The sequence below is a fragment of the Canis lupus genome, chromosome 6 (assembly GCF_003254725.2).
Source record: "Canis lupus dingo isolate Sandy chromosome 6, ASM325472v2, whole genome shotgun sequence".
Taxonomy (NCBI): Eukaryota; Metazoa; Chordata; class Mammalia; order Carnivora; family Canidae; genus Canis; species Canis lupus.
The window spans coordinates 9,096,910-9,116,783 of NC_064248.1; the positions used below are offsets into that span (position 1 = coordinate 9,096,910).

The following is a 19,874-nucleotide window of genomic DNA, read 5'->3' on the forward strand; positions in this document are numbered from 1 at the left end:
AACAGCTGCCTGAAGTATGTTTATTGAGCTAATCATTAGGGTACAAAAGAAGCTAGGAAAGTTGTTCCAAAAATACAAGAAACTACTGGGTTCTTTCTATTCAGTACAGGGAGGCAGTGCCACTCCAGTACTGAGGTAAAGCTGCCACCTCCTCCAGACACAGCAGGAAAAAGGCATTCTCCACACAGGGACAGAGCCAGGAGTATGAGGAAGGACAGGGGGCCTAAGGCTTCTCTATCCCAACATCATAGGAGAAACATTAGGTTAGAAAGGCACAGCCCACTCTCCTTCCCTTCAAAGACCAGGATGGGGCCTGGAAGTAATGGTTCCTTCTTCTCTGTTCTCCTGTTTGCCTTTTCCCCGTTGAGGTGGGGAGTGGAAACGGGGAGGGGCATGGAGTCCTGTCAGAAATCCTGTAACGGGAAAGATGAAAACATGGAGACAGAACAACCCAAAGGGCAAAGAGATGATGGCAAGGTCCTCTAGACCTTGATTTAGAAGGTGACCATTCTAGATCTCCTGCCCTCCCCCACCCTCCACCCCCACCCCCTACAACTACTCCTAAGGTTCCAAAGACAGCAGAGAGGGCAGGCCATGGGTTATGGCCTCCATCCACCTACTGCATAGTACACAGGTTACCTGTCAGCATTTCCCAAGGACACACAACCTCTCTTAACCTGCCTTCCAGTCTGTGTGGAGATACTTACCTCAAGGTTTAGCTCTGTAGAATCTAAGAGGTCCAGCCCGTGCTCACTGGGGGAAGTGTGCTAGAGAGAGCGGGTGGAAGTCAGATGGGCCCTTCTCACCTTCCCACCCATTACGTGGCAAACAATAAACAAGGGCCCTTTCCGAGGCAGCTCCCTGCAGCAGCGAGGGCGGGGGGCATGAGCCAAGCTGTGGTGGGCAGAAGGTTCAGAACTAGAGGTGCCTCCTCTCCTGGGTTGCCACCCAAGTCCCTTAAATTTGTTCCATTTGGAACCCCAGAGTGCATTTTTCCTGAGGGATGTTTAGGAAAAACTATTTTAATAGTGGCCTTGCTCTCTAATCTGTTTCAAGACCTGTTTTTTTTTTTTTTCCTTCCAAGTACAGGACTTCCGTTCCCCTGAACTATTCTGCCCTTTCTTCCCTCAGCAAACAGCAGAGAAGAGAGAAGAGTTAACAGTAGCAGACACATAAAGAACCCTTCTCAGTGTGCAAGCTCCATTTGAAAGATGAAGTGGTTGAGCAGTCACAAGAAGCTAACTTGACAAAGTGATAGAGCTGAGGACTCAGGTCACCTCACAACTTCCTCGTGCTCCTACTGGCCTGGAGCCATTGGGGTGCGGCGGGACAGTGGGACCAGGGGACCTTCCATCATCTCTAGCTCTGGGACTCCTTTCAACTCTCGAACTCAAAGACAAAATACTTATATGGGGATTGAGAGGCGGAGCGTTATCTGAGTCCTTTGTGGTATTTTTGTTTTTCCTCCTTTTTTTTTTTTTTTTAAAGAAGTCCAAGCAAATACAAAGGAACTTACAAATATTCTCCTTTCCTCTGATTCTTTCACAAAATCCTAAGCAGCTTTCAGAGAAAGCATGTGGTCAGGACAACAGAGGAGAACTATTCTAGCTTCTATCTCATGGTTGCCTCTAGTTCTACAGGGAGAAGGGAATGTTGGGTCTGCTCACCTTGTCTGTTTCTTGCCATTCCTCACTTAACTCATGAATTTCCAACTCTTCTTCATCCTCTTCCATGAGGCTGAGGCTGAGGGCAGTGGCAAAGAGTAAGGCTTTCATGGTGCTCTTTAAGGATGACCCCTGAGAGGCTCTGGGAGGCAGAAGGTGGAGCAGGCTCCAGGTTCCCACTGCTGTTTCAATCAGAGCAACTCTACTTCTACCAGTTCTATATGCTAGGGGCACACATTATCCTGGAAGGAAGTGGTCTGTGATTTGAACAAGTCCAAAAAGTATGGGCACAGAAGCAGTAGGTTAGTGGAGAACCCCTCCCAGTGGGTGCCAAATGTGAAGATGATGAGAAGCTCACCGGGTCAGCCGGTTGCCCAAACCAGGACCTGAAGGGTTGAGGAGAGTCTGGAAATGCTGTGGACTTGAGAACCTTGACCTCTGGTTGCCTGACAGGGGTTGGCTGTTGGGAATGAATAAGATCAGTGATGGGGATAAAAGTAAACAGTAAAAAGGGTAAGGTGAGTGATGTTACACAACAGGGAAGTGTACAAGGAGAAAGAAAATCTTAAGAAAATGGGAACGGTGTGAGGAAGAACCCGGGAACAATGGAGTGCTGCAGGACGAACAAGAGAGCAGAAATGGCAGGATGGAGACAGTGAGATGCGAAGACCAGCTGCCCAGAGCCGCCCTCAACCCTCACCCCTGGGTCAGCTCTGGTTCTGAGCGGCCTTCTTCCTCCACCTCTTCCAACCCCCTCAGGGGCTGCCTCCTCTTGATGGCTGTAGAGGTGAGGGTGGGTGTGGGTGGGATGCTGTTCAGCTGCAGGCTTTCTTCCTGAGACGAAGAGACATCCCCTCTCTGCCGCCTGGAGGGACCTGCAGAGAGACAGGTGTGCATATTCCCTACAGACCAGGTACTATCACAGATGTTCCCTATGTTTTCAAGACCTGCCCAGGGTTTGGTTAAGGAAAGTTGAAAAGAGAATGGAAAACCTATATGGCCTCATTGTGTTATGACTAAAAATGAGCATAACCCAACATACTAAAAAGTAAGGCTTACAGAATGGTATCCAGGACTTGTTCAAGGACGATGAAAAAAAATCCCAACAACCTTAAAGTGGCAGTAGGAGCCCAGAAGCTACAAGAGTGGAAGCACGAGGCCTAGTGAGAACAGAAAAATTGGAGATGATTTTCTAAAAGCCAGGAAAATGAGATAACTGCAGTACCAGCATGCCTCTGATCTGAAGGAGCAGCAGAGGACCCCCCCGCCCCACACCCGGTTCCCAGCATTAGTCTCTCCTGCAGACTCAAGAAGGCAGAAGAAGAGAAAGAATCCAAGGTTAACCCAGAAAACCCAAGTGATAGTATTTTCAAACTGATATTCCTATTTATCAACTGTAAATGTTCACACCCCTGTTACCCTCTGTCCCACAGCCATGTTTGCGTCCTGTAACCAGTCACTGGAAAATGAACTGCTACTGGCCGAAGAGGACTAGAGAAAACCAGGAAGAGCTACTCATATGACTTTGGGGCAGCTGGGTGGCTCAGCTGGTTAGGCATCCTACTCAACTTTGGCTCAGGTCATGATCTTGGGGTCATGAGATGGAGCTCTGTATCAGGTTCCATGCTCAATGGGCAGTCTGCTCATTGAGCTCATCCCTCCCTCCCTCTCTGCCCCCTGTACCCGTATACACGCCTGTGTTCTCTAATAAATAAATCCTTAAAAAAAAAAAGCCACACCCATGTCTTTGTATCCCCAGGGAGGACCAAGCTGGGCTCTCTTCCTCTCCACAATGCATTCATGGTGTGATGCCCAAGGGTTCAACCCTTCAACCTCTCCTATCCTCCATCTTCACTGGCTTCCTTAGCCACACAGCTTCCCATTTTTGAATACCAACTCCCAAATTTATCTCAAGCATCTGCCTCTCCCCCAGCTCCTATCCCCAGCTGTCCGTCCAGCACTTCCACCTGTGACAACGTGGCCAACACTGGGGCTTCATTCTGCTTACTTATCACCTTCTCTATCTCAGTTGGTAGCAATGCCATCATCCCCAGTTGTTAGGCTAAAATCCTCTTTTTAGGCCAAATCAACCCTCAACTCCTGTCTTACATCCCACATCCAACTGGTCAATAAATCCTATGAGTGATACCTTAGAAATATATCCAGGATCTGGCCACTTCTCACCAGCACCACCACTCCCCCAAGTCTACTCACTCCACAGCCTCCTTGCTGTTCCTTTGCTCCTGCCCTTGCCCCTTTACAGTCAATTCTCAACACAGCACCCAGGAGAAGCCTTTAAAAACATAAAACAGATCCTGTTTTCCATTTCACTGCTGAGTAAAAGCCAGAGTCTGTACCCTGCCTCATAAGCTCTGCGCTCTTCCAAGCTCTCTAGTCTTATATCCCACATACTCTCCCCATCTGCCATCTGACCTTCTCAGCTGTTCCCAGAACATGCCAGGTACATCCCCTGGGCACTGGTGCTCCTTTGGGGATGCTCTATGCTCTTCTATATACACCAGGCACCCCCGCTCCCTTCCTTGAGATCTTTGCCCAACACTCAAAGGCTCCACCAGGCCTCCCTCATCCCTCATGAGGAGACTGCAGCTCCTGCTTCCCCAGTGTTTGCTCATTTGCTTCCTGCTTTCCCACCAAGCACACATCACAACCTGCCACTCTCTAAAGAAGATAGATTTGTCTTTATTCGTGCACTGCTTTATTCCCAGCATATAGCGCTCAATGAATATCTGCTGAAAGGACAATGAAACCACTCTTTTCAGTCTTCTCCTACCTTTGCAAACCCTTTGTTAGGTAAACCATCCAAACTATACATCTACAAGCTTGGATAGCACATACCTTCCTATGTTCTTCTAGTGCTACTCTACTAGCTCATGCTCCTCGCTCTTCTTCTATTCAGCTTACATAAATCTTACCTGTTTTTCAAGCTCCGTTAAATTCCATCTTCCTGGTGAATCTTCATAAGCTTTGGATCAACTGGACTCAAAGTGATACCTTCCTTCCCTGCATTCTAAGGCACTCATCTGTCAATTCTTTAAATCCTCAGGAAGTTATCATTTACTGGTGACTATTCATAATTTAAATTTTCTTTAAATGTGTTTCCTCTCTCTCCCATTAGACAGTAAGCTGCTTGAGGATCCTTCCCAGCCTCTCAAACATCTAAAACAGTATCATGCACATAATAGGTCCTTAACAAGTATTAGTTAACTGATTAAAGCAGTTTCCTGGTGATATAAAAATACTCTTAAGTGGTATGCAAAAGACATTAAAAAGAAGTTACACTCACACTCTACCTCACACCATATACATGAATTTACTCAAAATGGATGACAGACCTACCTAAGAGCTAAGACTAGAAAACTTTTAGAAGAAAACACAGGTGTAAAAACTTCATGATCTTAGATTAGGTGATGATTTCTCAAGCTGACACCAAAGCACAAACAACAAAAGAGAAACTAAATAATTTGGATTTCACCAAAATTAGGAAGCTCTGTTTTTAATTTCAAAGGCTACCAACAAGGAAATGAAAAAAACCACCCACATGAATGGGAGAAAAACTCTGTATATCATATATCTTATATGAGACACTTGTATCCAGAGCATATAAAGAACTCCTACGACTCATCAAGAAGACAAATAATCCAATTTAAAAATAAGCAAATGATTCGAATAGACATTTCTCCAAAAAAGATATACAAATGGTCAATAAGCACATCAAAAAATGCTCAACATTAGTTATTAGGGAAACGCAAATTTAAACCACAATGAGATACCACCTCATGACTGCTAGGAGATGGGGAAAGATAGGAAAGACAATAACCAGTGTTGTGAGGAATGTGGAAAAACTGGGGCCCTCATATTTTGGCGCTGGGACTGTAAATGATGCAGGAACTCTGGAAAACAGTTTGGTAGGAACTCGAAAAGTTAAACATAGAGTTACCATATGATCCAGCAATTTCACTCCTAGGTTTACCTCAAGAGAATTAAAAATATACATACACACAAAAACTTGTACATGAATGTCCACAGCGACAGTCAAAATGTGAAAGCAACCTTATGGAAGCAACCTAAGTGCCCCTCTATAGGTGAATGGATAAAGAGTGTATGTACACTGATACAATGGAACATGACTTAGCTTTCATTAAAGAGATCCTGCCATTTGTGACAACATGGATGGACCTAGAGAATCCCTGCTAAGTGAAATACCAGACACAGAAAGACAAATAATGATACAATTTTACTTATACATGGAATCTAAAAAACAAAACAAATGAAAAAGCAGAAACAGACCCACAAATACAGAGAACTGGTGGTTGGCAGGGGGTAGGGGATGTGCAAAATGGATGAAGGGGAGTAAGGTATAGGCTTTCCAGCTATGAAATAAGTCGGAGGGATGAAAGGTACAGCACAGGAAAAACAGTCAGTGGTATTTTGATAGCCTATATGGTGACTGATGATCTCTATACTTATGGTGAGTACAGCATAACATATAAAGTTATCATATAGAGTTACAGAATCACTATGTTGTATACCTGTAACTAATGTAACATTGTATGTTACAACTATATTCCAATTAAAAAAAAAAGTGAAAACCACCCAGATGTCAATCAAGTGACAAATGCATAAATAAAACATGGCATAGCAGTATAACAGAATATTACTTGGCCATAAGAAAGTATGAGGTACTGATATATGCTAAAACATGAATGAACCTTGAAAATATTCTGCTAAGTGAATGAAGGTAGCCATACAAGGCCCCATATTGTTTTTTTTCTTTTTTCTTTTCTTTTTTTTTTTACAAGGCCCCATATTGTATGATTTCACTACATGCATATCTAGAGTAGGCAAATCCAGAAACGGGAAATAGATGAAAGATTCTGCCTAGGGCTGGGGAACAGGGAGGAGGAGTAATTCAAAATGTTTCCTCGCAAACAAATGAGAACACATCAAATTTGTGATTTTTAGGACATCATTACTTAAAATGAAACTGTATTTAAAAAGAAAATTAAAAAAAAATCTTAGATTATAAGACAGGGTGATCTTGGGACTCCTGGGTGGCTCAGCAGTTGAGTGTCTGCCTTCAGCTTAGGGCGTTAACCCCAGGTCTGGGGATTGAGTCCCACATCTGGCTCCCTGCATGGAGCCTCCTTCTCCCTCTGCCTGTGTCTCCACTTCTCTCTCTGTGTCTCTCATGAATGAATAAATAAAATCTTAAAAAAAAAAAAAAGGTTATGATCTGAAAGTAAAATCATGAAGGTTGTGTAATAACCTTTAAAATTTGGAAAACAATAGAATAGTAGATACAAAAAGGGGCCTCTTAAATGTACAGATTTCTTCAATCTTTGGTTTTATCATTAGTTTCTATGTGATTTTTCACAGAGATTTGCTATTTTTAGTTGGCTAGATAAACCTTGAAGAAAATGAGTATCCCTTAATGACAACACATGCTCAGTGAAATGTTTATTTGACCAAAGACAAAAGTTTGAAGGAGGCAAAAGACCATATGCTACTTATCTATGAACTAGCTAAAAACGGAGAAGTCATGATGAATCCTGATACACAAACACACACACACACACACACACACACACACACACGGTACTCTACCTTCAGTACGCCTTTTCTTGTAGCGGGGGCAGCCCTGAGGACTGGTCTCTGCTGTGTTCTCCACAGGGCTGAGGGAGTGGCAGTAGGTGGTGACTGGACCCCAGGGACAAGCAGGTGACTGGGAGATACGCTGCAAACACTTTTCCAGGTAGGACAGTCTAAGGAAGGGGTGGGACAAAGGGGCTGAGCTGCTCACCCACTGTTCTCTTCTTCCCTGAGCCATGTCATTACCCGCCCACTCACTAACTCACAGCAGCTGCTTGTCCTGATGGAAGAGTCGGGGGGAAAACTCTGAAAGGAGCTCCAGGAAGGCCAGGTTTGGGGGCTGACTGGAGGAGCCAGGTGGAGGCGGTTCAGACAAGGAGAACTTGATGCCTTCCCTTGTTGGAGCAGAATTATTTTAAGAAGACAGTCTCTCCCCATTTCCCGCCCATAGCTGAAGCATCCCACCCAAGGGCACCCTCTCCTTCCCGTTTGTCTCCCAGAGGACATCCACTGGCCACACTGACTGTGCCTTCTCTACATGCTTATCCCTCCCTCCAAGACCAGACTTCAGCTCTCCCTGTACACAGCCTTTGGCTTAGCCCTCTCAGAAAGATCCAAGTACCCTCCCCTGACTTCCAACTAGTACTTCCTTACTTGTGGAGTGTGACCACAAGGTCACGGTTCTGCAGCTGCTGGGGTCCAAAGCTCAAAGCAAACCTTCGGGCCAGATCCCTCATCTCACCAAAGGCTGGAAGCTCATTCAGGCCCTGGGGCCCCTGTTCCTGTAGCAGTTCTGTATACAACTGTGTCCACGAAGCATGGTACATTTGGGATAGAGAGGAACAAGTGGGAAGAGAGCAGGACAGCATTGCCTTCTCTGCCCAGAAATGCTCAAAGACTTGGGATGCCATCTGCTACTTTTACTCTTTCTTTCCTCCCAGACACTGCCCCTACCCCTGGCCCCCTACTGCAGAGACAGCCATCACCTTTGCTCTAGAACAATAAAAACGTCTGTAGTAACTGAAGGCACTAAGAGACAACAGACTAGAAGAAAATTAGGAATTCCTATCATTTTACTGGTGCTGCTCCTATGCCCTGATAGCTGAAATCCTATGGAGTTAGGGTGGAAACTGCCCATCAACTAATACTTTCTACAGACCCATTACGAAGGAGACTGTCAAGTAGAGTCAAAGTAAGTTGGAAAGTTCCTGCTCTTAAGGATCTCACGTCCTACATGGCCAAGGGTTGAGCAGACAGTCTGGGCTACAAGGAAGGCACATCATAGGTCTGAGGTACTCCAGGCAGAAGGCAGTACCTGCTTGAGGCTCAGCAGCAGGATCTGGGAGCAATGACTCCGGTCAATCTGCCTTACTCTAGTTAACGTTTCCTTGATGATGTCGCCATAGTCCTTGTAAAACTGAAGGACAGGAAACAGAGAAGATAATGTTTCACAAGACATTCCATTCTGTTTCTTCCTTTACATCCCTCCTCATGTGTCCTTCCTGAAGTGCCTTAGCCAGGCAACATGAATCGAATGATAAAACATCTAAGACTAAATCTCCTCTCCAGCCAATAGGTAGGGGCCCAAAGAGTTTAGGCAAACAAATAAGGAAAGAAACTGCCCTGAGCCCACTTCTTAGGGAAGGGGAGTAGTAAGCCTGCCAGTGTCTGCTCTCTTTGCAGCACCGAAGCCTTCACTATATTCCTTCTAGAATGGAAGTTCCATGAAGCAGGAACTTTGTGTTGCTCATTGCTGTATCCTTAGCACCTGGAATGGTATCTGGCCCATGTGAGGTGCTCAAAATAAACAGAAATCAATATAATGGTGAGTTGAGGAAACTGAGGTACACATCTAGATATCCTGTAAGGACTGATCCCTCTTCCATTCTTTTTCTTCTTTTGTTATACTCCAGTTTATGGAGACTTAGTTCACAGAAAAAAAAAGAAAAAAAAAAAAAACAACTCTGGAAAGGAAATAAGATTATTTCCTTTCCAATGAATTTCTTCCTAACAGCTTTTCCCCATGATTGCTTACTACTGACTCTTTGGTTTCTTTATTCCAAACTTCTGCTGCCTTTTCCTTCCCACTTTTCCTGCAAGCCTGACACCACCACCTCCCCGACCTCGCCCTGCCCGGAGCCCTCCAGTGTTAGAAGTCCTGGCTGTGCTCAGCCTGACGCTTCACTGCACCTTGCTGTAGTGTTTGAAAACATCTGAGGCTGCATCCATGTCCAGCACCCCATAAAGCAACAGCTTGCAGAACCCAGCCAGGAGGCGGCGCCGCTGGTGGAGTTGCTCTATCTGTAAATGATCCTCCTGGGAATGACCTGGCTCACATTAAATGCAGAATGGAAATATTAGAACCACAGATTTAGGCCTCCTGCCTTTATACACCTGAGGCAGTCCTAGCCCCAGACCCTCCCTGAGCCCCAGGTACAGAGTCCTTGTACCACTGCCCAGTTCTCCAGGCTGGATGAAGACATGGTCCATGAGGAAGCTGGCTAGTTCAGACTGGAGAGTGGCTTCAGGAAAAAAGACAAGGGGTCTAAGGAAATCACGCCCCCCTACAATCATTTGAGGGCTGAAGATGAGAAGTAGATCACTCAGTAAGACAAAAGCCTGTTGGAAAAAAAAAAGAATGCTGAAAAAGGACAGGATGTTGATCAAGATGGAAATTATACAGCTAATTTCCCCTTAGAACAAGGCTTCCTCTGACCACGGGGAGAAACATGCCTCCTTGGTCCCACCTAAGTAAATGCTAACCTGCTCCTGGATCTCAGAATCCACATCTGACAGGCAGCTCTGGCAGAGTTCACAGAAGGCCACCATCCTGCCCTTTAAACTCAACAGCTGCTTCTGTGGAGACAGTGCCTTAAGGAGGAGGAATGGAGACACAGGCTCCTCCATTCCCAATCCCCCTACTCAGACCCATATTCACCTGGGAGGCACCTGATCCAGAAAGGTGAGTTAGTGTCCAGAGAATGGAAAAATAGACAAGAGTCAAGGCTGGCAGGATCACCTGTAACAACCAGATGTTGGAAAAATGGATGAGTCAGGAGAAGGAGGAACAGGGAGGAAGGGAGAAAGGGAAAGGCAAATAGGCAACACACATACAAAGCAGCAAAGAAAGAAAATGGTATTGGGAGACACATGATTCCTTCTCTAGGGGGAAAAGAACCAATTCTGGACACTCTTCAGAGAATTGTCTTGGACAGGAATGCCACCTCCCCCTTATTTATCTGTCTCCTAGAATCCCTCAACATTATCCTTCACTCTCAGAAAACCAGAGAGGATGGCTATTTTCAGACACTGGAAAGTACAGTTCAACTTCCAGAGTGGAACAGAATAACAGCAAGCACCTGACTTTCCTCTCATGTCTACTCCACATTCCTGGGCCTGGAACTACCTGGAATCACTAGCCACCTAGAACACAAAGCCCTTAAAAACTCTCTGCCAAAAAAAAACAAAACAAAACAAAACAAAAAACAAACAAACAAACAAACAAACAAAAAACCTCTCTGCCTCCACATCTCAGACTTGTCTACTTGCCTGGTGAGGAACCTCTCCAGTGTCCACAGCCTTCTGGAGGAGCCGGCAGCATGGCTCATAGAGCTCCCAGCGACTTAGGTCATGAGCACTTTAGAAAAGAGAAGGAAACATTACACAGGAACAAACAGGAGGAATCAACACCACAGACACCAGCAGAAACAGGAAGGAACAGGAGATGAGCTGCTCACTTGTAAAAGGCAGAGAGGCGCTTCAGAGTGGCTGCCAGACTATATACCTCATCCTCATCTAGGAAGGATGACTGAGGAAGAAAGAGGATCCACAATGGGATTTTCCCCCAAACTCCTAGATTCATGTGCCCCATCTCGTGGCCCCTAGGGCCCAAGTTTGGGGTGTCCCATCTTTCAGCCCCACTTCCTACCTGAAGCAGCTCTTCAAGCTCCTGCTGGAAGCGGTCAGTCAGCAGGTCCATTAGCTGGCTGCGGGCAAAGTCTACCCGGCTGAAGAAGGTGAACTCAGGATTACAGAGCAGATAGAGGGCATGAGCACCAGCCTCAAGCACTGCAGGCTCTGCATGCTTCACCACCACCTCCTGGAGTTGCTGTAAGAACAGCTCCAGATGCTAACAGAGAGACAGGTGAGAGAAGATCATGTTGTGGGGGAGCAAGGGAGAGAGCAAGTCTTCTGGAGGGGAGGAGTGCTGAGGAAAATTTAAAAAATATGGCTGAAAGCATTAAACTTCAAGGATAAGATGTCTCTGAAAGGGTAGGCTTACTGATTTTTCTGGAACCCAGGTTCTTGAGAAGAACCAGACACTGGCAGTAGAACTGGCACTGGTCCTAGCAAGGAAGCAGCAAGGTATAGAACTATATTTTCCTCTCCTCACCTTCTCCAAGCGCCTAGTACAGTAGATGTTGAGGTCAAAGTACTTGAGAAGCTGGAGCAGGGGAGCAACCTTCTCCGCATCAGCTGAGAACTGCAGAGATTGAGAGGGAGAGCTACTTACTAGCTCACATATGCTAAGTCCTACTCCTAGTCCTCACTGAAGGCCATTTCCATTCACTGCTCACTCCCAGATACCGAACAGTGGGGCAGCTCTACCTTGGCCAGGAGCTGAGGCAGCAGAGGGATGAGATGCTCTGTCAGCTTCACCCTGTCGTCGGCTTGGATCTTACGTTCTTTTGGGGTTAAGCCCTGGAATTAGTCATTTGGGGGGTGGAGGGAAATGTGCAGAAAACCAGTGGCTCCAGAGGGTATAGATATGTATCCCTCTTCCCCCACAACCTTATCTGCCCAGGAAGAAGAGAGAATTCATTTGGCAACTCCTTCAGATTTTTTTCTAGAAATGGAATTCTTTGAGAGGCAGAGAATGGGCACCCTAACCCAAGACTTAGGGATAAGGAGTGACAATGCCTATCTGGATTTAATATTGCTAACCAATCCACCCACCCTTCATGCCGTACCTTCCTGCCAGTGATCCGCCCCACAGGTGGGTGACCCTCTGAAGCTTGCCGAACACTGGACACGAGGATTTCTATCAGTGTGCTCTCCTGCACATCGCCCAAGTCTGGGTCAGCAGGAGGATGAAAAACATAGAATCACAAATTAGTCATCCTTCATCTCCAAGTTACTCCAACTTCCCCACTACCCATGACACCTCTGCCTTTATAAGACTCTTGGTTTCCTACTAGGAGGTGAAAATTCCCCTCCTCTGGCTACTACACAGTACGCACTCTGGTCCTTCTCCAGCAGCAGGCTGGTCAGACTCTCCCAGTCCTTTAGCTGAGACCCTGCACAGTCCCACAGGCTGTCTACTAAGTAAGCAGCATGGTCATGGAGCTGTGGAAGAAGGTACATGTTGTTGTTTTTTTACATTTTTAAAATTTTACTTTATTTAAATTCAATTGATTAACAGTGTATTATTAGTTTCAGAGGTGAAGTGCAGCGATTCATAGGTTGCATATAACACCCAGTGCTCATTACATCATGTGCCCTCTCTAATGCCCATTACCCAGTTACTCCATTTCCTACCACCCCCCCCCGCCCCCACAATCCTCAGCTTGTTTCCTAGAGTTAAGAGTCTCTTATGGCTTGTCTTCCTCTCTGATTTCATCTTACTTTATCTTTCCCTCCCTTTCCCTATAATCTTCTGTTTTGTTTCTTAAATTCTACAGATGAGTGAAATTATACGATACTTGTCCTTCTCTGAGAAACTTACTGCAACTTAGCATAACATCCTCTAGCTTCACCCATGTCATTGCAAAATGATAAGATTTTATTTGAAAAAGGTACATGTTAATACTGAAGCCACATTAGAAACTTCTGGAAAGTGGCTACTGTTAAACTATGTCTTTCCTTCCCACAGTGCCAGCTCCCATCTTTCTCCAACAGCAGGTCTTACACACCACAGCCAAATAATACTTTCCCATACGTCACCTCACTCTCCACAAAGAAGGACAGCAAAAGGTGAAAGAAAGTCCTCTGGGCACGTGGACTTCGGCGTCGCTCTCTCCCACCCACTGTTCTAGTCTCACATTCAGGGTAGAAGAGCCTGGTAGAATGAACATGGGGAAAAGGCCACACATGGGAGCAAATGAGGAGTGGAATAATCACTATGGGGGACAGAAAGAGTCCAAGGAAAGGTATAAGAAAAAGTGCAGAGCCAAGGGAAGCCTCAAGGAATTGAGAGAAAACAACAGCAGATAGTATTACAGGAACAAATGAGAGGCCCCTACTCACTTCCAGTACAGAAACTCCCCTGCAGCAGACGCCAGGGCTCGGTTAGAGGCATATACAACAGGGTAGATGCCCACACAGTCTGCATCTGTCAGTACCCCTTCCATGTTCCTGCCAAGAGAAAAGAATAAAAAGCAGGTAGATATGACTGTTGTCCTCCAGCACAACCCAGGGCTAGAAACCAAAAGAGGCAAATGAAGATTTGGAACAATCCAAAAGACGAACCAAAAAGAAAAAAAAAAAAGCAACAAGGATTAATTGACAAAGAACTTTTAAAAAAAGAACTTTTAAACAAGTGGAAGAATGGAAAACAGAGGAGTATAGAGAGAGAAGATGGAAATTTTCCCGGAGATGCTGCAACTCAGAAATGACCTCTATGTTTCAACCCACACATAAGAAAGAATCAACTTATGACTGGTGGAGGGCTAGGACTCTGGAAGGGCCTGTCTGATGTTAGAAAGGTAAAAGTATGAGATGCATGCCTCTCTACTCCCCAGGACTCACTTTAGGATAAGGGTTAGTAACTTGACAGCCTCCACCGCCACATCATACTCTCGGTCCATGGCCATGGAAACCATCCGGTCCTGTAAGGAAAGAGCACACTGCTCAACACTTCATCATACTCATGCCCAAACATCATACTCATAGAATTTGAGAGATTCCTTAAAAAAAAAAAAAGGCATAGAAGCAGATGCTGGGATAGCTACACATACATAAGAGCAACAGGAATGGAAAGATAAGGTGGGGAAACAGGAACCACCAGAAAGAGTCAAGCATAGTAGTATGGCCCCAATTTCACCTTGAAGCGGCTGGTAAAGAGCTCCAGGCGGGCAGTCAAATCCTGGCTGCTGTACAGCCCTTTTAGAGCCTTCAGGCACTTCAGACGGACTTCTCGGTGCTATTGAGGAAAATGGAAGCGTAACTGACTACTCCTCTACCCAACCCCCACTGGGCCTCCATACCCCTTACACAGATTACTCTTTCTGGGCCTTGGTGCCTCCATGCTGAGGACTTTGGGAGGACTCAGACAACAAACAAAAAGGTTAAGCAGAATTGAGCAATCATCATGAAAAAGCTGGTTTGGCTCCAACCCTAGTACCCATCTTACTATCCATTTCTTGTTCTTCCTAGCTTTCTTGCTTTTTCCTAGGGAATGTCTTTCTCTACTCTGGTTTTGAGGTGTTCCATCTCTTGGATGTACCTCTCTTCTGGTTTATCCTACCCTTCCCAATACCAGGGAGTTTTGTGGTTCACTGGGTTCCTTGATGGGCTGATCACTGGTGAAGCTTCCAAGTGGCAGGACCAGGAAAAGCTGCAGTGTCTTAGGGCAGAAAAGAGGGTGAGGGCAACAGGAAAAAAAAGGACTGACTTCAACACTCACCTTATCATGCAGGGTCCAGCCAATATATTTCAAATAGCTGTCAGTGAGGAAAGATGTGCTGTAGCTTTGCATCCAAGACCCAATCTCCTCGATGCAGATAGCACGGATCTCAGGAAGGACATCCCTAGGCACAGACAGGTAAATGGACCCCTATCACCTTCTCTCCAAACTCACTTTCCATCCTCCCACATATCTTCCTGCCATAGAAGAAACGATTTTCTTCACTAAATACCATGCTTCATGCCTTCCATTTCCTCTTCCCAATGTAAATACATAAAACATAAACCTTTTCTTTCTGTAATACTTCAGAAAATAATTGAGCTTATCCTCCCTGCCCCCTTTAAAACTGATTTTGGAAGTTAATCTAACCATTGGCTAAACTTTCACTTGAAGAGAAGATTAAATCAGCTGAAGAGTTCTTGGAAAGGCAGAGGTTGAAATCTTGTTAAGACTGAGGAAAAAAATATGGACACTATTTTTAACTTAATTCCACCAGTTCTTTTAAACAGTGTAGACCTCCCCTGCCTTTAGCACAGTGACACAGCAGGCTGGGTTAGGAAAAGGCCTGCCGTTTGGCTCTTTGCTCTTGTCCTCTCAGGTCTCCAGTCCCGGGAAGATGAGGAAGGGAAGGTCCTCCGCAAAGCTGGTGCAAAATAATATCGACAATGCCTTATTCTGTTATTTTCTCTCTCAAAAGAGCTTACAAGAGTCTTTGTAGTTGGGGATGAACTAAACTTCACGAATTCAAAACATCTGTTGTCACAGTTTTTGCTCCAGCTGCATTAGCGCTAGAACTAACCAAATAACCAGGGTCAGGGTGGGGGCCTTGCTACTTTTTACAGATTCTATAACCAAGGACCAGCTACTTCAACAAGGGGAGCCCATTCACTCACCTGTACCGGTGCACAAAGACACCCCTGAAGAGGGCATTCATCATCCCCTCAATCTCCTCTTGATGCTCCTGGAGCTGGAGGACAGGGAAGAACAGGTCGATCTTTCTCATGTTCCAATGGCCTAAGGCCATAAAAATAAAGTATGACTCCCATCTACTTCCTATTTATTACAGGACACAGTCTGAACCCCTGAAAACCTTCTAATTCTAGAAGAAGCTATAGAGTCAACTAATGCGTCAGAGGTTTCTTTGTATTTGGAAAAAATAATATCTCCCCTCTGGATCTGGTTATTCTGGCTATCTTTGACTATCCAGAGATACTAGCTGGCAGTTATATACATTTTTGACTAACAACTGAGAAAATGAATTTTTAATAAATGCAGTTTAACAGAAAAAGTAGAACTAATAAAAAACAAAAAAATAAGAGATTAGACCAATGGTACTCAACTGGGAGCCCCTCAGGGAACGAACATTTAGCAACTTCTGAAAACATTTTTGGTGGTTAAGACTGGGAGGGGGTACTACTGCCATTTAGTGGATAGAGGCCAGGGATGCTGTTAAATATCCCGCAAAGGCAGGACAGCCCCCATGTCAATAGTGCCATTGTTGGGAACCCTGGATTAGATGAATGATAGATATCAAGGAAGCAGAATTATAAAGAGAATGACAAGAACAACAAGGAAGCGGGGTTAGAACATTCTTTAAGACAATTGACGCTACCTCTTCAATAAATCAACATACTGGGGGAAAATGGGGGAGGCAGAGGTTCTACACAAGATTATGACAGACGTAAGAAATATAATAAATAAGGTGCATAATCCTTAATTTAAATCATGGATGGAATTAATCAACTATAAAAGGCATTTTTCGGACATATCAGGAAATTTAAATATGACCTGGATTGGAAAATATTAAGAAATAATTATTAATATTTTTGAATGTGAAAATGGCATTGGGCTAATGTGGAGATCATTTTTGGGGGGGATCATTTTTTAGATGAATTATTTTTGTATCTGGTAAAGTACGTGTTTTAAGTTTTAGGTGGAAATACCAATGTCCATAATTTAATATAAAATCTCAAACTGGATGAGGCAATATAGTGAAATATTAGTTGTTAAATCTAAATAATTTGTATACAGTGTTCACTCTACCAGTGTCTCTACTTCTCACAACATTTAGAAAATTTCATATTGAAAAGGAAGGGGCACTTAGATGGCTCAATTGGTTAATCGGCTAGCTCTTGATTTACTCAGATCAAGATCTCAGGATCCTGGGATAGAGTCCTGTGTTGGGCTCTGTGCTCAGCAAGGAGTCTGCTGGAGGATTCTCCCTCTCTCTCCTCCTACCCCCTCCTTCTGCCCTTCCCTGCCACTCACACATGCATGCTCTCTCAAATAAATGTTTTTTAAAATGAAGGAAAAAAGGGATGGAGAAAAGGAGAAAAGTATGCCACTACCACCAAATTCTACAGAAGTTTGGATAAAGGAGATTGAGAAAAGACCACTGACCATATGGATTAGGAAGTCACTGGTTTGGAGAGAATAATTTCAAAGAAAAATGGGGATATAGAAGCTAGGTAGCAAAAAAAGAATTCAGTTGGATATTAAGAAATACTAAGAGGAAGGACAGAGATGGAGTAGTTCACAGAGAAGAAGAGTAAAAGGAAGATCAAAGATCTACACACATTTATAAGAAAACAGTAGGGAGGAAGAGATTAAAAGCCAAAAAACAGGGATGCCTGGGTGGCTCAGTGGTTGAGTGCCTCCCTTTGGCCCAGGGCCAAGGGATCCTGGAGTTCCGGGATCGAGTCCCACATCAGGCTCCCTGCATGGAGCCTGCTTCTCTCTCTGCCTGTGTCTCATGTCTCTGCCTCTCTGTGTCTCTCATGAATAAATAAAATCTTAAAAAATAAAATAAGATAAATTAAAAGCCAAAAGACAAATAATAACTGAAGAACCTAGACAAGTCAAAAGAGATTCATGTGGTAGACACCATTTAAGACCTAACATATATAAGGTTTAAGATCATACTGACATTGAAAACAATGAGAGTTAAGAAAGGCTTATTTTGGAAGAGACCTTGGTGAGGGATGGGAAAACAGTGCAGTTAAGACATGGGGAGTCCTGCCAACCTCATGCTGGGGGAGTCTCAGACAGTATAGGAGGGTAGGGGGAAAATCAGGGTCGCATGACATACATAACTGTTTGAAGGTTTAATCAGTGTAAAAGATTTTGTTAGAGCTTACATCCTCCAGTGGTCTTTAAGTTTGAAAGGATAAAGCAAGCACCTACAATGTGCCAGACTAGGCAATTCACTCACCATCTCATTTAATCTTCATAAAAAGGTAGAATTATTCCCTTTTTACAGAAAAGGAAATGGAAGCTTAGAGGTTACATAAGGCCACGGAACTAGTAGGTAATTGGAACAGAATTGAAACCCAGGAATGAGTGAAAGGCCTATTGCTTTCCAGTCCTTGAACAGTTGGCCTCCCTTGTCAGTGGCTGGCCATTAGTACTCCTGTGATGACCTGCAGACTGTATACTTGACCAGAAAATAAAAAGTTAACTCCTTGCACAAGATGCAAGCACAACACTTAAACACATTTTTGATAATGAACATAGGCATGGAGACTAAGCAAAAGTGGAATTATGAGGAACTCTAAAGTTTATTCTAAATTAGAAATAATTCAATGAGCATACATTCCAGAAACAAGCGTCAGTGACATCTAACATTATGGCTCTATTAAGACCATCAGACCCCACTTTTCATGACCTGAAAACGTTGCATAGGGGCCTGTGTCTTAGCAAAGAGAAGTCCTCAGGCCCTCAAGGCAGCAGCACTGGATGGCAACTGGGAGAGAGGGAGAGAAGAGGCAGGAAACATTTCTTACTTCTTTGCGCTTCTCCAACAGGCTCTCTAGCCTCTCAGGTGCTCTCTGTCCTGGCCCCTTATTTCGTTCAGCCTCATACTGTCGCTGATTATTGTCTTTGTGCAGACTCAGCTGGAGGGCAACTCTTACCAGGGAGGTCATCAGCTTCATGGCTTTGAGCCAGAAAAAATAAGAAATGGAAATTATTACTTAGGTTGGAAGAGGGAGGATAGGTTCAAAAAGAAAGAAAAAAACCTTCTTGTGGTTCCAGTGGGAAGAGGAGGAAGAAGCAGGGAATGAGGCAGTTGGGGAAAACATACTATGACTGCTACCACCACTGCCACCAAAAACAGAAAAGGAAGGAAAAGAAAAAGAAAAGAGCAGTAAAAAATGAAAAGCTAGAGCAGAGTAACCCTAAAATCCGAAGACCTACTGTCCTGAACGGACATTTTTTCTCCCTCTTTTGGGCTTCATTTAATCCTCAGCATATTCCCAGATGAGCTATGGGAAACAAGTTAAAGCTGTTAATTGTCATTGTAACCCACTTTTTTTTTTTTTTAAATACCATACTACTAGTGAGAAACTTGATTGCAAGTTCAAGGTAAGAGAAACCTGGCCTTGAAGTAAAGGGCTAAGACAGAGGGAAAAAAAAAAAAAAAAAGATTGGGACCAAAGAACAGAGGAAATCCCCCAGAGAACACTTAGAGACTCAAATGAGTGCTCACCCGCTAGGGTGCTGGTGTGACGGAAGGCCCGGACCTGGGAGTCCGAGAGGCCAGTGAGCAGGGAGATGAGGTTGTCCATGGGGAAGCCATCATAGAGAAGGCTATACTGGCACTGATAGACCAAGGTCTTCACAAACTCACAGAAGCTTCCCTGGAACTTCTTCCAGGATGGACCTGGTGCTGTCAGGGGATAGTCTCCTGAGTCCTACAGAAGGGTTTATGAAAAAGATGAGAAAAGTGTTACCACGTCAATGAAGCTGTAGGGACTCTGTATGTCAAAACCCAATAGTACAGTAAAGATGTATCTTTGCTATACCTCATTCCCTGCTGTATTCAACTCTAGAAGCATATTGAGATAACACCTACAGGTCCCTTTTTCCCACAAGAAACTTAACTCCTTCCAAAAGCTATCCTATTTCCCAGAATCAGAAAAAGGGGGATAATGGGCCTTGTATTTTGAAATAAGAGTGGCAAGAGGATCCTGATTGTC

The 19,874-nt window shown here is 44.5% G+C and overlaps 1 protein-coding gene across 11 annotated transcripts in view; it reads right to left on the reverse strand.

Annotated features, from left to right (window-relative positions):
• Positions 1-19,874, reverse strand: part of STAG3 (stromal antigen 3) — a 27,661-nt gene continuing 7,787 nt past the window's right edge. For 3 of the 11 annotated variants that reach the window (XM_025426053.3, XM_049111118.1, XM_025426047.3), the window contains 28 exons: positions 19,385-19,589; positions 18,681-18,832; positions 15,792-15,865; positions 14,899-15,022; positions 14,317-14,415; positions 14,022-14,101; positions 13,521-13,628; positions 13,218-13,332; positions 12,515-12,620; positions 12,245-12,348; positions 11,883-11,975; positions 11,668-11,757; positions 11,203-11,403; positions 11,012-11,082; positions 10,824-10,911; positions 10,213-10,293; positions 10,038-10,145; positions 9,725-9,893; positions 9,465-9,601; positions 8,590-8,691; positions 7,929-8,077; positions 7,541-7,669; positions 7,290-7,447; positions 2,365-2,539; positions 2,023-2,124; positions 1,668-1,806; positions 708-767; positions 1-413 (listed from right to left, as the gene is read on the reverse strand). In XM_025426053.3, coding sequence (XP_025281838.1) covers positions 405-413; positions 708-767; positions 1,668-1,806; positions 2,023-2,124; positions 2,365-2,539; positions 7,290-7,447; positions 7,541-7,669; positions 7,929-8,077; positions 8,590-8,691; positions 9,465-9,601; positions 9,725-9,893; positions 10,038-10,145; positions 10,213-10,293; positions 10,824-10,911; positions 11,012-11,082; positions 11,203-11,403; positions 11,668-11,757; positions 11,883-11,975; positions 12,245-12,348; positions 12,515-12,620; positions 13,218-13,332; positions 13,521-13,628; positions 14,022-14,101; positions 14,317-14,415; positions 14,899-15,022; positions 15,792-15,865; positions 18,681-18,832; positions 19,385-19,589 — 3,228 coding nt within the window. In that variant the 3' untranslated portion in view covers positions 1-404. Of the gene's footprint in view, positions 414-707; positions 768-1,667; positions 1,907-2,022; positions 2,125-2,364; positions 2,540-7,289; positions 7,448-7,540; positions 7,670-7,928; positions 8,078-8,589; positions 8,692-9,464; positions 9,602-9,724; positions 9,894-10,037; positions 10,146-10,212; positions 10,294-10,823; positions 10,912-11,011; positions 11,083-11,202; positions 11,404-11,667; positions 11,758-11,882; positions 11,976-12,244; positions 12,349-12,514; positions 12,621-13,217; positions 13,333-13,520; positions 13,629-14,021; positions 14,102-14,316; positions 14,416-14,898; positions 15,023-15,791; positions 15,866-18,680; positions 18,833-19,384; positions 19,590-19,874 lie in introns of those variants that run through there. The other 8 variants (XM_025426055.3, XM_025426051.3, XR_003127531.3 and 5 more) reach the window with 7 other exon arrangements.